Source organism: Pogona vitticeps, chromosome 1 (assembly GCF_051106095.1).
Source record: "Pogona vitticeps strain Pit_001003342236 chromosome 1, PviZW2.1, whole genome shotgun sequence".
In the NCBI taxonomy this organism is placed as follows: Eukaryota; Metazoa; Chordata; class Lepidosauria; order Squamata; family Agamidae; genus Pogona; species Pogona vitticeps.
The window spans coordinates 211645198-211660359 of NC_135783.1; the positions used below are offsets into that span (position 1 = coordinate 211645198).

The following is a 15162-nucleotide window of genomic DNA, read 5'->3' on the forward strand; positions in this document are numbered from 1 at the left end:
TATCTCATCAGGGATCTCTGTGTGTGTCACATGTTCAGTTTTGAACGAGTGCCACAGATGCTCACACACAAACACACACACTGAAATGTTTAACTAAAAACTTGAACTCCCAATGCCAAGTGACATATTTGTCCTCACACACATTACAAGGCTAGTACTGCAGAAGGCAGATTGGTGGTGCACACATGTGCATACATATATACTTCAAAACATACACTGGCTGAAACTGAGTAGTAATCTACAACATTGAATTCCATTGAATGAATGGAATTGATGAAGGAGTTGAGTCTCCAAATCCTGACTGATTCAGTGGGCCTACTCTAGTTGTGACTTAACTACTGGGTCTTTGACACTATAACAAAACAAGCAAATAGGTCAGCTAACTGTTGCCTAACTTTTTAAATTTTCAGACAATGACTCTGAGGTGAGAGGTATGCTCAGAAAGAAACTTGCCATTTTGGTTCAGCACGCCGCTTCGTAGCAGGCAAGCTTCTCAGTGTTCTGAATTCTAAATTTTCTTAAAAGAGAGGAGATGTAGGGAAACGAGATGTCCAAGGGCACCATGTTGAGTTCCCCAGATTATATATTTCCTTGTTTGTGGAGGGAGCAGCTTCACCACCGTACAAGTTCTGTTCAAAGTGGTTTTTTTAAAGGTTATTGCCTACATTTCAAAAACCATAAAATGGATCTTTCCACTTCTACAGCTGTTTTTTTTTTTAAGACACTTCCAGTGGAGTTTCTTCCAGATATGGAATTACTGAAGGAATTTATGGAATACAAAATGAAAGAAGCAAGATTTTTTTTTGAAAAAAGAAGCAAATTTATTACAAATGTGTGTGGTGTGCTATTGGAACAGTGATGCCAATGATGTTCCCGTGAGTCTATGCAGGTGACGAAAAGGATGTACATATAACACTGCCTGTGGAAAATACCAAAAGTTGAAAATACACACAGAAGGGAAGTGGAGCAGACAAATACTTGACTAATGAAAAGTCGCCACTTTTCTAGTTTATCATTCCATGTTTTCTGTGGTGAAAGCTTTGTAACATCTGCAGCAGCCTTACCCAACCCGGTGTGATCCAGATTACAATTCCATCATCTCCTGACAGCACAGCCAATCAATATCGCAATGTGAGCTGTAATCTAATATGTCTAGCGGGCACTAGGATGCAGAAGATGCAATTTAGGGATCAAATGAGATCCCACCTAAAAGCAGAATAGTTGTTCATTTGTTGACTAAGACCCTCTTTTTCATTGAATACCACATGGAATCATACATGGCCTAGCTGAAATGGCAGGAGATGTCAGGGACACTGCAGCTCCCAGAATAACCCTACTAACATGGCAATTTCTGGGAAAGGCAGAGTACAGTGGACCCTCGACTTACAGACGGCTCGACTTACAGACTTTTCGAGTTACAGACTTCTCTGGCCGCAAAATTTAGGTTTGACTTGCAGCCGGAGAATCGACCTACAGACCAGAAAAAAAACCAAAATGGAACAAAAATGGAACAAAAACGGCCGGTTACGGGATTAATCGGTTTTCAATGCATTGTAGGTCAATGGAGACTCGACCTACAGACTTTTCGACCTGCAGCCACCGTTCCAATATGGATTAATTCCGTAAGTAGAGGGTCCACTGTAGATTATGCTGATATACTTTGATTAGAATGCTAAACATATGAGAAAAAAAGTATTGCTCTTTGCTAGATGTTAGTGGACATGACTGTTGGTGTTGCCTCGGTCTGTATGGTTTGGAGAGCAGGCAAGGTCATACAGAGTGTCTGTATCACTAACTATCTCCACATTTCTCATAGGTTGCTATTGTTGCAGAATTTGATCCTGCTCGAATGATGGCTGACACAGTGGCATCCAAAGCTCGAATGGGTATTGGAACAGAAGAGGAGTTTTTCCTGCAGAAACCTCTGTTTGAATTGCATACATTCAGTGCAGAACAGGTAGTAAACCATCTGGTGTAGCGTATTTGCATGCAGACCAATCACAGGAAGGTGAAACGAAAAAAGCAGTTAAGTTGTATGTGGCAGGCACTGAGTTGCTGAGGTAGTTGGGATATGGGAATCTGGAAGAGGAGGAAATACCCCCCCCCCTAATTGTAAGGGATCTCAATTGGGTTTATGGGCACAGGGGCCAAGGCACCTGTATAAAAAAGTGCTGTGATACCTCTAAAGATGAGAGCTATTCCATACAAAGACACAGTCCCTTCATCACCACACATCTTTGCAGATGTGTCCACATTCACAAGGGTAGGAGGTGTATGGTTTTTCCCCTTCCCAAATGTTTTGCCTTTGTTAAAGGTTTTGATTTTGGGGACGGAGACCTGTGCGTTGAACCCTGTAGAGTGGCAATGGAGTTCTTTCCCCAGACTTTCTTTCTTTGATGGCACCTTTCCATTAATTATTCATTTACGTACCCAAAAAAACAACCTAACAAGTGTTGGATGAATGGAGAGCACTGAACCTTTAGTAAGTTTCAATCTTTTTCTTTATTTGGGAAAGATATGTAACCATAAGGTATGAGAAAAAGAATGTATTTCCGCTCAGCCTCAGATACTTTGGTTGCTGATTCCTGCACTGGTGGGGGTTGGACTAGATTAGATGACTCTTGCCATCTCTTACAGTGCTTGTTGTTGTTTAGTCATTAAGTCCTGCCCAACTCTTCATGACCCCATGGACCAGAGCACACCAGGCCCTCCTTTCTTCCACTGCCTCCCAGAGTTGGGTCAAATTCATCTTGGTAGCTTTGATGACACTGTCCAACCATCTCGTCCTCTATTGTCCCCTTCTCCTCTTGCCCTCACATTTTCCCAACATCAGGGTCTTTTCCAGGGACTCTTCTCTTCTCATGAGATGGCCAAAATATTGGAGCCTCAGCTTCAGGATCTGTCCTTCCAGTGAGCACTCAGGGTTGATTTCCTTTAGAGTGGATAGGTTTGTTCTCTTTGCAGTCCAGGGGACTCTCAAGAGTCTCTTCCAGCACCACAATTCAAAAGCATCAATTCTTTGGCGGTAAGCCTTTATGGTCCAGTTCTCACTTCCATACATCGCTACTGGAAAAACCATAGCTTTGACTATGCGGACCTTTGTCAGCAAGGTGATGTCTCTGCTTTTTAAGATGCTGTCGAGGTTTGTCATCGCTTTCCTCCCCAAAAGCAGGTGTCTTTTAATTTCATGGCTGCTGTCCCCATCTGCAGTGATCATGGAGCCCAGGAAAGTAAAATCTGTCACTGCCTCCATAACTTCCCCTTCTATGTGCCAGGAGGTGATGGGACCAGTGGCCATGATCTTAGTTGTTGTTTTTTTTATGTTGAGCTTCAGACCATTTTTGTGCTCTCCTCGTTCACCTTCATTACGAGGTTCTTTAATTCCTCCTCACTTTCTGCCATCACAGTGGTATCATCTGCATATCTGAGGTTATTGATATTTTTTCTGGCAATCTTAATTCTGGCTTGGGATTCATCCACTTCCACCTTTCGCATTATGTATTCTGCATATAAGTTAAATAAACAGGGAGACAATATACAGCCTTGTCGTACTCCTTTCCCAATTTTGAACCATTCAGTTGTTCCATATCCAGTTCTAACTGTTGCTTCCTGTCCCACATATAGATTCATCAGGAGATAGATAGGGTGGTGAGGCACTCCCATTTCTTTAAGGACTTGCCATAGTTTGCTGTGGTCCACACCGTCAAAGGCTTTTGTGTAGTCAATGAAGCAGATGAAAGTGCTGTAATACTATTTAATTTTTTATTTTTATATATTCGATTTTTACCCCGCCCCTCTAGACATTGTCTACTATTTTGTCAAGCCTTCCTTGCTTCATATCCTGATACATTCTGTATATCGGAGAGATGTTTTATGCATCATCGCAGTTGTGTTGAGCATGGCACATTACTGGGGGCCACAGGGATTGTATGCAATAAGGGTAACTCACATAAAGGGCAGGACAGTCTCTTTACTGTGGCTGTCCTCACATCTGAGCTGGCCTTCAGCACTGCATGCAGGCTAGTGTTCTGTTTGTGCTTGCATGCCTGGACCCCCCAAAAGTGAATCAAGGAGACCTATGCCTATGCCACTACCAGTCCTTCTTTTATATATATAAAAGTTATCTATATATATAAGTTCCCCCACTCCCTCACAGTAGACCATGCTGGATGCACCTTCTCAGCATTCTGTTCTCTGATGTCTGGAGGACAATGGTTATTTACCCCTGTCCATCTATTAGTTCCTCTTTTTGTACACCAGTACTATAGTTCCCTGCCTGCTGCCATGATTTTAATTTTTAGCAGCTATGTCATAGCCACACCTTTGTCCATAGAAGCACACTGTAGTAGCCCAAGCAAGAAGTGATACTGAGGACTGCAGGTAGACATAATATCTGATGTGAGAATTAAGTACCTACCTGCAGTTGCACTCATAACACTGTGTGTTATGTGTCATAAAGTCAGTTCTGACTTATGGCAACCCTAGTAGAGTTTCCAAGGCAAGTGAGATATTTTAGGAGTGGTTTTACCAGTGCCACCCCTCAGTGAGTTTCCATGGCCAGGCAGGGGTTTGAACCATAGTTTCCTGAGTCATAGTCTGTCACTCCATCCATTATACCACACTGGCTCTCACATTCATAGCACTGCTTACTGCTCTATCCAGAATCCTGAACATCTCTGTTCAATGGGGGAAATATCTTATTCCTCCAAAACATCTAGAGCAGTGGTCCCCAACCGTTTTGGGACCACAGACCAGCTGAGCCTCTGAGGAATGCAGGGTACTCCCCGTCCTTGCGTGGGCGCTCTCTCTTGGGTGCATGCGCAAAGCAGTGTGGGAGCACGCACACGCACCAGCACCAGCATGAGCGCTCCCCCACCCATTCGCGCATATGCAGGACCACCTACACGCACGCCCCTTGGCATGGGCGCTCAGGCACATGCATGAAGGGGATGGGGGAGTGGCTGGTGCTGGCACGCACACATGTGTGCAAAGCAGCTGTGGGGAGGTGAGTGCGTGTGGGAGGTCTGTCTCCGCAGCCCAGTCTGGCTCAGGCCATGAACCAGCACCAGGTCACAGACTGTGGGTTAACAACCTCTGATCTAGAGGATACTGCTACAGTGGGGTCTTGACTTGAGAACCTAATCCGTATTGGAAGGCGGTTCTCAAGTCAAAAAGTCTGTAAGTCAAGTCTCCATTGACCTACAGCGCATTGAAAACTGATTAATCCCGTAACAGGCCGTTTTTGTTCCATTTTGGGTTTTTTCCTGGTCTGTAAGTCAATTCTCAGGCTGCAAGTCAAACCTAAATTTTGTGGCCAGAGAAGTCTGTAACTCAAAAAGTCTGTAAGTCAAGCCGTCTGTAAGTCAAGGGTCCACTGTATTACATAGGGATTCTGCTGTGTAGATTTTCATGATTTATGGATTTTATAACTGAAGACTAGTATGTTGTGTTTTTAATGTATGACACCACAGTTGGTGTGATTTATTCCAAGATAGGTAGTTCAGTTCCAAAACTTTGTCTGTGTGATGTATATTTTAACATCCTTTTTTCAAAAACAGATCATTTCTGACACTCGGGTTCGTGTCGAGTTAGCTCTGCGAGAAGCTGGACTTCACAGAACACTTTACGCTCAAGAGCTTTTACCTAAAATCCCTCCACCCAGACTTCCAAGAAGGGACATGGACTCAACAGTATTTAAAATGTAGAATCCAAGGAAACAAACAATCCCCCCCCCAAATAAACCCCACAATAAACCAAATAAAACACATTGAAATATTCTGAATAGTCTGTTTTGTTGTTGTTTAGTCGTTTAGTTGTGTCCGACTCTTCATGACCCCATGGACCAGAGCACGCCAGGCCATTCCTAAAAGAGGAATACTCTTTTAAATTCTGTAAATAGTTTGAATAATCAGTTGTGGAAGGGTTTTTTTTTAGTATGAGGTTTTTTTTAGTTAAGTCGTGTCTCAGAAAACCTTACATTGCCAAGGAATACTCAGCAGACCATTCATCGGACCCTCTCCCCCACCCCAATTTTGAGCATTGCTGTGTTACAGCATATTCTTGGGAGCACAGTTGACTGAGGCTGCAGTCTAATGCGCTAAGGGGAAGTCATCCTTCTCCAAATGAAAATGGAGAGAGAGAAAGAGAGAGACTCAGTCTACTGGATATGCACGTGGGAATGGACCTAATTATTTCCATTAGGGCTGGAGGGTGAGTGTAGTGTACTGACCAGAATGCAGGATTTGAATGGAAAAAGGTCTGGTTCGACTCTTCACTCATCTGTAAAGCTCACTGGCTAACCTTAGGCCGGTCTCTCAAGCTCTGAGGAGGAAGGGGAAATATCACTGGTTCTGATTTATGCATGTTCATCTGTATGCAGCCTTTGACTCTCTTCCCCCCCCCTCCCCGCCAATCTCCTCCATCCCTGAAGCAACATCCTTCTAGTCTGCTTGCTCAGATTCTTCCTATGGAGTTTGCAGAGAGGCAAATAGCAAGCCTTTCTCTTATACTCCCCAATGCAGGGAGAGCAAAAGGCAGTTAGATCTGCAGCCAACTGTATTTCTTGCAGGTAGGATTTTGATCACGTCTAATGTAATCCCTGCCCATAAAAAAACTAAATCTAAAATGGCTTGTGCCACCTAGTTAATGGTATCCCATGTCACTTTCATTGCAAGTTCTATTACTTGATTTTTTAAACAAAAAAAAAATGCTTGCCTTATTACTGTGAGCTGCTATTATTAATATGAGCTATTGTGAGTTTGATTATTATTATAAATGGAAATAGACGCTTCCTGTACTTGCAAAAGCCAATTTGATTCATCATGTTTACTGCAAACCAATCATCCAAACAGTTTCATTTTGCAAATTAGCCCTTGAGAATAAATTACAGAATGAGGGGGGGTTTAAAGCATTTCAGCTATGGGGGTCTTTATTATGGTGCAGCCAAGAACCCTGTTTGTTCTGCTAGATGAAAGTGAACTTGATAAGTCATTTCATTTTGGAACACTAAAAGCTTTCCCAAGCCTTATGCAGCCTGCATATGAAATATATGTAAACAACATGCATCGAAACTGTAGCTTGCCAATTAGCCATGGTTGAAACAATTTGTGTCTTGGATGGAGAATTTAGTGGAGGTTCCATCTTAGCAAACACACACTCCCCGCAAAGAAGAAGCTGCATAGATGTCTTATAGAGAGTCTGTATGCCACAGCTATCTTTTTAATGCCATGATTCAAGATTCTGCAGCCTTGCTAAGGGAACTGAAGTGGGGGTGGGAGGAGAGACGGTAGATCTCAGCCCTGGCACATACGAAATGTCAGTCCCAGCCCTACCATTTTCTCAGAGGATTCAATTGTAGTTGAGAGGTACAACCCAGCAGGTCCCAGCAGGGCTTAATCATAGTTAAACAGATGTGATGACTGAACACGATTTGTTCTGGTTTGCACTGACAGCCAAGCCCTGGTCAACATCCTCTCATTTAACTCAGTGGTTCACAGTTGTTTTCTGACTTGCTAGTTCTCCAGAATATAGAAAAGCCCCACAGGGAATTGGGGGGAAGAACTGCGCTGTGAGAAGGAAGCGACTCTGTTAGAGCTTTGAAGCCTACGGGGGGAAAAATACCCCCATTACACACACAAATACACATTCTCACTCACTGTATATGCTTGTTTGCCCTCACAGCTTTAAAATGTCCCAGATATCATTGCAGGGCATTTCTAAAGCATCCTTAGCGCTTTGTCTCTTTTGCTATCGTGTAAACTGAAAGTGCGTAGAGAAAATAAAGGATCAGACGAGGGAACGCTTCGAAGTGTGGAACACTGCTGACCTTGTAATAATACACTCATATCAAAACATAGCTGGTGTGTTTTCTTAGTGTGTGTGAGTGTGTGTGTGTGTGCATGTATATGTGTGTCTCTGTTGAACTACAGATAAAAGTGGACTGGATTGAAATGAACAGCACTGTGCCCATTTGAGCAGCCCCAAATACATGACCTAGTCACTATTATTCTGGTTAATCCTCTTGGAGGTGGAATGTGGATTTTAAAGCTACTGCTGTGTTGGGTTAGGCTTGGGCATAGTAGTGACTCATAGCAATGATAATGCCCGGAAGCAGTGAATAAACACAGACAGAATGTTCCCAGTCAGTCACCATCATTCAAGAATCTGTCGCTATAATTCTGATAGAAGAACAGGCCCTGGAGCTCTGGAAGAGGCTTTGGAAAAGGTAGCTTGCTAGGTCCAATTAAAAGAGCTTTGTAAGCTCTTTTCCTTCTGGCTTATTTCCATCTTGTTTGATTCCCTCCCCCCTGTGTTGTAACCAGTTGGTAGAATAAACAGGCATTCTGCCTTTCCAGAGGGATTTTCTAGGACAGTGAACAGGAACCACACTGGATATGTCATCATCGAAGGGACTGGAGCTAATTTGCATGGCTGAATTGAATGCAATTAGCATAATTTGCATCTAATTTTCATGAACCGGGATGATGAGAAACTACAGATGGTTGACAGTCTGCAGAATATTTATCCAGAATATCTTGAATCAGGTTTGGTTAAAAAAGGCTAAAGGCTGGTTTTCGTGTAATAACTGCCTCTTTAAAATGGCAACATACGTCTGATTTAAGCCCTATGTGCACTGCAGATAGACCTGCTGAGACTGGCCCCAAGTCCCCTATGTATGTACAGTATCTGCAGGTCAGTATCCTCCTGCAAAGTGGGCAGAAGGCTATGCTGTGCCTGAGCTGCTTTTTTATGATCTTTGGCCTGCTATTAAAGAAGTTGGAGACTATTGTAATGAAGAGGGCTTATGCTGATAGGATACCTCCTTACAAAATCCCGGAAAAGCATAGGTGGGCTAGCTAAAAAAAAGTTCCAGCAAATGTGTTTGAAGAAAGGCAGTGGTTTAGTCCAAACAGGCCTCCCGGGATCCCTAGAGAAATGGGCAAAATAAGTCAAGTACAAAGATGAGCATTTGAAGAGCAACGCATTCTCTTTTTTTTTCCCTTCAATCTGTTATACTTTGTTGTTTTAAAAATTATTTCCACTACCATCTGAGCTAGCCCAGCTGTGTCCAAGGAGGGTTATGGAAGATCTGTCTAGTTGCAGCATTCACGAGCCACGTGGCCCTTTCCCCCTTAAAAGCAGTGTTTGGGATGGTAGTCAATGGAGTTCTAAAAAAAAAGAGAGAGAGATGGCTTTGCCTGAGAAAAAGGGACCACAGTTCCAAGTCATATATGGAAGGTGTCATTTTTCAGAGATAACAAGTTGTCTGTTGTTGGTGTGCTAGTCAAATAAGAAGAGGGGAAATATGTAACTACTTCTCAGATTGTGCACGTCCCCTTTCAAAAAAAGGAATCTGCCAAGTATGATCCCACTTGCCAGCTGAGGTCCCCTCATCAGATCTTACTATCTATGTTCTCTTTGCATTATGTTTGCACCCTGACTGCTTGGAACTGGGGTTTACCGTAACTGCTCTACAACTGTGAAACATTTTTCCTGAAGTGGTAAAGAAAGTTTCCTCATTAATGGCTTTTCAAAGGGTGTGTAAGATCCACCAGACTTCAAGCTGATAGAATAATTTTCTGAAGCTCATAATCAGAATTTGAAGTAACTAGTTACAAATGATGAGTTACTTGTAATGCACTCCTTTTTCTGGCAACAAAGGTATAACTGATTTAAGATCATGACTACACCTTGGCAAGAGAGAATTTCAATCTGTTTGTTTGTTTGCTTGATTGTTATATTTTTGCACCACATCTCGTGGTCTTGCCACTACTCTGGGCAGTTTCCAGCATGCAAACTTTTCAGGTGCTTTTACACTTCTGTGGGGGTATGGCTGACAAATGCTCCACAGAGAGGAAGGCAAAGCAGAGAGTGGAATGCCGGCACCCCATCCTGGCAGCTCACAGGGATTAGTTGGAGAGCCCCACAGCGGAGGGGGCCCACTCTGATGAGGAGGCTGTGCCATGTTTCTGACTGGGGATGGGGCAGAGTTGTGACACATGCCCTCCTCTAAGGGAGAAGCACACAGAAGGGGCCTGGGAAAAGGGTCCCCCCAAGCCTAGCATCAGGAGGCTGGAGGGTATGTCAGGCAGCTGCCATTTCTGTGAAGGACCGGTGACCATACCAGGCAGTGCAAGCCAAAAGTGGGGAGGGAGGTCATGTGGAAATGGAGTCAGGGTGTTGGGCTCCGAAAAGATCAAGAAGGATTGTTCCCTTACGGGCTGGACATACGCCCCACCTACTCTTTTCTGTAGTCACTGCCACTCAAAATTACTCTCCAGTAGCAGCTTGGCTGGAAATGGTATGTGGCACTTATTCCCTCACTCATTGCTTGACCTCTTTCCCTGCTGGTTCTGGGGTTCTTTTTGTGCACGAACAAGCCACCAGCTCTGTCACAAAAATCCTTCCTAAAGGCTGTCCATGTTTCCTCTCTCCTTACAACAAGCTGTGTTGTAAGAACCCGAAGCTTGCCTGACTAATCTTACCTATACTTGAATTTACTTGACTGGGAAGGGCATAGATTTCCTTATGAGCTGGCCCTGCAGCTCAACTATAAGCAGGTCCCACCTCCCTTTCAGTTTCCTGAAGGATCAGTGGTGTAATGGTAAATTGAAGAGTACAGGTGCTCGTCATAAGGGTCCCCATAGCTGCCCCTCCCCACTAAGGAGGGCCCAAATATCCAGGCAACTGGATCAGATCTACAAATGAGGAGTATGTCTTTTGTAAAGTTACAGTAATGGTTCTGAATTGCCCATGCAGGCCCAAACAGCCCTCAACTGCTTTTTGCTACAGCAGGGAAGTTGCAAATATGTAATGCTCTTGGAAATATCCATTCCTCTTCCAACTACTGTGATGACTGCAGCTAAGGACAGAGGAAACAAGGAAGCCTAGATGGAGTAGATATGATGAGAAAGTTATGCAGAAAGTCCTATGGGTTCAAACCCTGTGAGCCCTCACTTCAGTATACCACTGCCACAGATATATTTTACACAAAACTTAGGACTGATTAAAAATAATTCATTTGCCTTGTTCTTCACCAGAATGAATTAACCAGTCACTCTCAAGCCTCAAATTGGCATTTATTTTGTTTCCCAGAAGATTGTATAAAACAGTTACTTCATCATGGCCAGGGATAGTTCCCATTATGTCCAAATTATATGTTGAAATTCAGTGTTGCCTTGAACTTTGATATATGTATGCTCCTTGTATGAAAAATTTAAAACACCAAGGCTTTTGGTGAGAAAAGTGGCAAGTGGCACGGAGAAATCAAGAGCGGGCACAGACATTGCATTGAAGCAGAGGGCATCTTTCTTTGTGGGCGGTTTTGGCAACATGCCCCAGTTTGGCACGCCCACCTCCCAGAGTAGCCCTACAGCCCTGCAGGGCTACCAAGTTGTATGTTTTGTGCAGGATTGCAAAACATAGCAGTGTCCCCTGTTACTCACTGGGTTTCCTCCTCACCAGCATAAGTCTATGAAAAGGGCCCGGAGCGAGCGGCCTCTTTTGTTGCTTTGTTATCAGTGCACTCGTGCCTCTGTTCTAAAATCCCCATGATTTCCCAAGAGACAGCCACGTTAGTTTATTTCGACATGTTGGCCAAAATAAAAGGATGGGGGAAGAAGGTTGAGAGCAAAGAGCAGAATATTGTGGCACCTTAGAGGCTACTGAATTTGTTCCAGTGCGAGCTTTCATTGGATCAAGATCTTCTTCCTCAGACCCAGAGCACCGAATGATGCCTCTTCTCATGCGGTGTCGGTGGCTCTCGAAAGGAGCATATTCCACTGAGATTAACGTTGCTCAAAACCTGGATTTCTCAGTCACTGTGCTACAGCTGGTACCCGCTAAAGCTCAGAATGACATATCCCGGCTGAGTGGCGGCAACACACAGCAAAACTGACACTGGCTTTATTGTTAGCATTTCTGTTTGTTTTATGCCAGATCTTATCCATCAGCAGCTCACTGCAGAGCATATGTTTGGGGGTGGGGGTGGGGGGGCAGCTCTCAGAAAAGTCTGGCACTCTGCCAACTTGCCTTTTGGGCAACCGTGCAGCTTGCCCAACACCACAGGCAGTTTTGGGGGTGGAGATGACTTTGGGACTCACCCCAGCAGAGAAAGGGTGTTCCTCTCATTGTTGTTTCAATCAGGAATGTCTCTTAACTGTTCATTTATCTTCCTTGAGTTTGCCTTCCCCATGGCGGGCAGCTCAGCCATTAGGCAGAGTGACAGTCTCCTTGGGCCATTTATTTTTGGTGCTGTGAAAGGATAGTGAATAAGCTGCTAGTTTAATACATTGTTTTCTGAATTTCCACTGTCCTGAAAGGTGAGCCAATGACACTTTAAAATGCAAATGTGCCCCCCCCCCGAAGTAGCAGGGTCTTCTAATCAAGGGCCAACCAATTGGATGGATTTTGTACTCAGCATCAGACGTGTGGGGTGGGGTGGAGGGCACTTTTTGTTTCACCTCAAGACAGTGAGATGTCTTGAAGCAACCCTGTCTCTACTCCCCCAACCTGTTTTTAATAAGCAAGTGCAGTAGAACCATAGAAATGTACTTCTAGTGACATCCCTGTCATCATGAAGACTTTGCTCTGGTGGGTGAGCTAGTCTGAGGTGGTCCAGACAAGTTACAACCAGACCATTTCCAGTTCAGTAGTTTGGGAGTTAGGCTACAGATCCAGAGCTTTAGAGTTCAATTCCCCACAGTGTGCCTCCTGTGAGTAGAGCCAGCCTGTACGACCTTGGGCAAGCTGCATGGTCCCAGGGTAGCCCCAGCAGAAGGGAATGGTAATGGAACATTATTATTATTACTTAGTGTTTGATTGGGTGACCTTTGGGTATCTTTTTAGTGAAGGAGTTGTCAGATTCTATGAATGTGGCTGGATGTAAATCAGAGAGCCTGACCACGTAGAACATACATAAATCTTCTAAAAGCAACAAGAAATGCCACCTAGCCAGCTCTGCCCCACTTAGTTATAACCATAGAAATGTACTGTCATATACTAACTGGGTTCCAAGAATGCTCAATTGGTTGGAAATCAGAGAGCATCTGTGAGCAGATTGTACTTTTCAACACCTCAAGCCGACAAGTTGGAAGTGAATCTACACTGGAGCCCTTTGTGCATCAATGTAAAATTTGCAGTTTGAGACCCATTGATTAAATAATTCAATTAAATAGAAAATAAGCATAATTCTGTTTAGGTGAATTGTTTTATTTTATTTTTTTTATATTCCATCTTTCTCCCAGATACTGGAAGCAGCTTCCAGTTTTCATCAACACTGATCACTTAAAAAAATGAAATAGAGTGGTTTTAAAAGTTGAAAAGTATACCTCACTCTCCCCAACACCATTGAAGAAAACTCTAAATTCCTGCACTTCACACATTGTGATGGATGCTTTGTTCTCTACAATTCACTGTAAGGAAATTACCGTTTTCAATGCTGCATGGCACAGTTGATTACTGCTGTAATCTTTGACTTCTGCAGTGGAGGCTCTGAGGTCTAGTTTCAGTTTCAAATAAGAAGTAGAAGTTTTATTTCAGTTACTGGAATATAGTATTCGCCATTTGTCTTCTGAAGTGTTATTTTAAAAATCCACTTATGGTGTGAATAAAACTAAAGGCAGTTCCATTGATGAGGAAGTGGGGGATGTGTTTGTTGCCTTGGAGATGTTATTGGGTTGCAGCTTGAAGTAACACCAGTGGTGAAGAATCATGAGAGCTGAATCCAGCGATATCCAGAAGGCCACAAGTTCCCACCCCTCCTCCCATGGATGCCCAGGCATGTGGCCTAAACATGGCTCCCGACAGAGCTCAGATAATTACTTGTATAACAACCCACTGGATCTATCCACAACAGAGCAGCAAGGGAGTGAGGTTGCGGATCCCAATCCAAGATGGCTCCAGTGTTCCATTATATTCATGCATCCAGGCATAACTTTTAAACTGCAGAAGGCAATGGAGGCTAACAGAAACTGCACCCGCATTAGCTCTGCCTGATTTGGTATAGAAAATTAATATAATAAATACTCCAGAGGGAAAAACTGTGTGCTTTTCTCCATGACATCTCCTAGAAAGTCTGCAGAATGGGGAAAAAAATGTACCTTCTGAAGGCAGCCTAAGAGCACTTTATCTCCTGCTGTGGAGGAATGCAATAAATCTGGCCGGTATTATAACTCCTTCATTTTCTGCATTCATTCCTCTGAGCAACTCAGTTGCTTTGTTTGAAAAAGTGCCCCCAGTTACTTGAGCCACTGGAAGCTGGAACTTAATGAAGCTAATTTGATGAAAGATATGCCAAAGAAGAAGAAGAAGAATCCACTTGAGTCCCTGTTACAGTCTTCTTTAGCACTGCTGTTAAACTCACAACTGGTTGGAACTTACACTGCACTGAGAGACAGCCTATTTGCCTCTGAAGTAATTCTACCCTGAACCTGAGTTGCTTATGAAGGGTTTTTATTGTTTACCAAATATCTGTGCAGTCTGGATAGTATTTTATTTTATTTTATATTTCTGGAAATGGATATTTGATGACCCAAGAAATTTAGCTGTTAAAGGATATCAAGAGCTATAGGATTTTCACTGAAATTCAGTGTCAAACAGGTGTGCCTTTCTTCTTCTGTCTCCTCCTCCCACTGTATTATGTACATGCATCACTCTCTCTTCCAAGGGGCTTCTGAACCCTGCAATACAAATTCCAAGGCTGCACGAGGGAGTAGAAGTCTCGCAAAGATAAACAGATTTGTTAGCAAAGTCCCTAACATCATAGGCAACTTTTGACCACGGCAGAATTGGTGCCCACCCTTCCCCAATTTTTGGTGTAGGGACACTAGCTTGGTTCTGTGTGGTACATCTGCTTAATTGTATACAGTACCATCCTCAGCAATTTTCACATTGACAATTGGCCCTAGAATGCATGAAAGAAGCCAAGACTTGTCATAATCCATCTTCGTTCGAGTCTACAAACCAAGAGAAGAACCAACAGGTCACATAGATTATAACCCAACATTTCTTGAAAGAGCACAAATTGTTGTTTAAGTAGTAGAACAATAAACCACCAGCACATAATTAATGTATGCATGCGTGCATGTGTACTATACTTTCTTCCCAACCTCCAGCATATAATTCATACAGACACATACAATTACTTCCTTCCTGACCTCACTC

At 43.4% G+C, this 15162-nt stretch overlaps 1 protein-coding gene across 5 annotated transcripts in view; it reads left to right on the plus strand.

The window, feature by feature from the left end:
• CCDC148 (coiled-coil domain containing 148) overlaps window positions 1–5777 on the plus strand; it is a 151242-nt gene extending 145465 nt beyond the window's left edge. For all 5 annotated transcript variants that reach the window (XM_072982785.2, XM_072982796.2, XM_020801165.3 and 2 more), the window contains exons 14-15: window positions 1817–1957; window positions 5559–5777. In XM_072982785.2, the coding sequence (XP_072838886.2) occupies window positions 1817–1957; window positions 5559–5705 (288 nt within the window). In that variant the 3' untranslated portion in view covers window positions 5706–5777. The remainder of the gene's footprint in view (window positions 1–1816; window positions 1958–5558) is intronic.
• Window positions 5778–15162: the final 9385 nt, after the last annotated feature.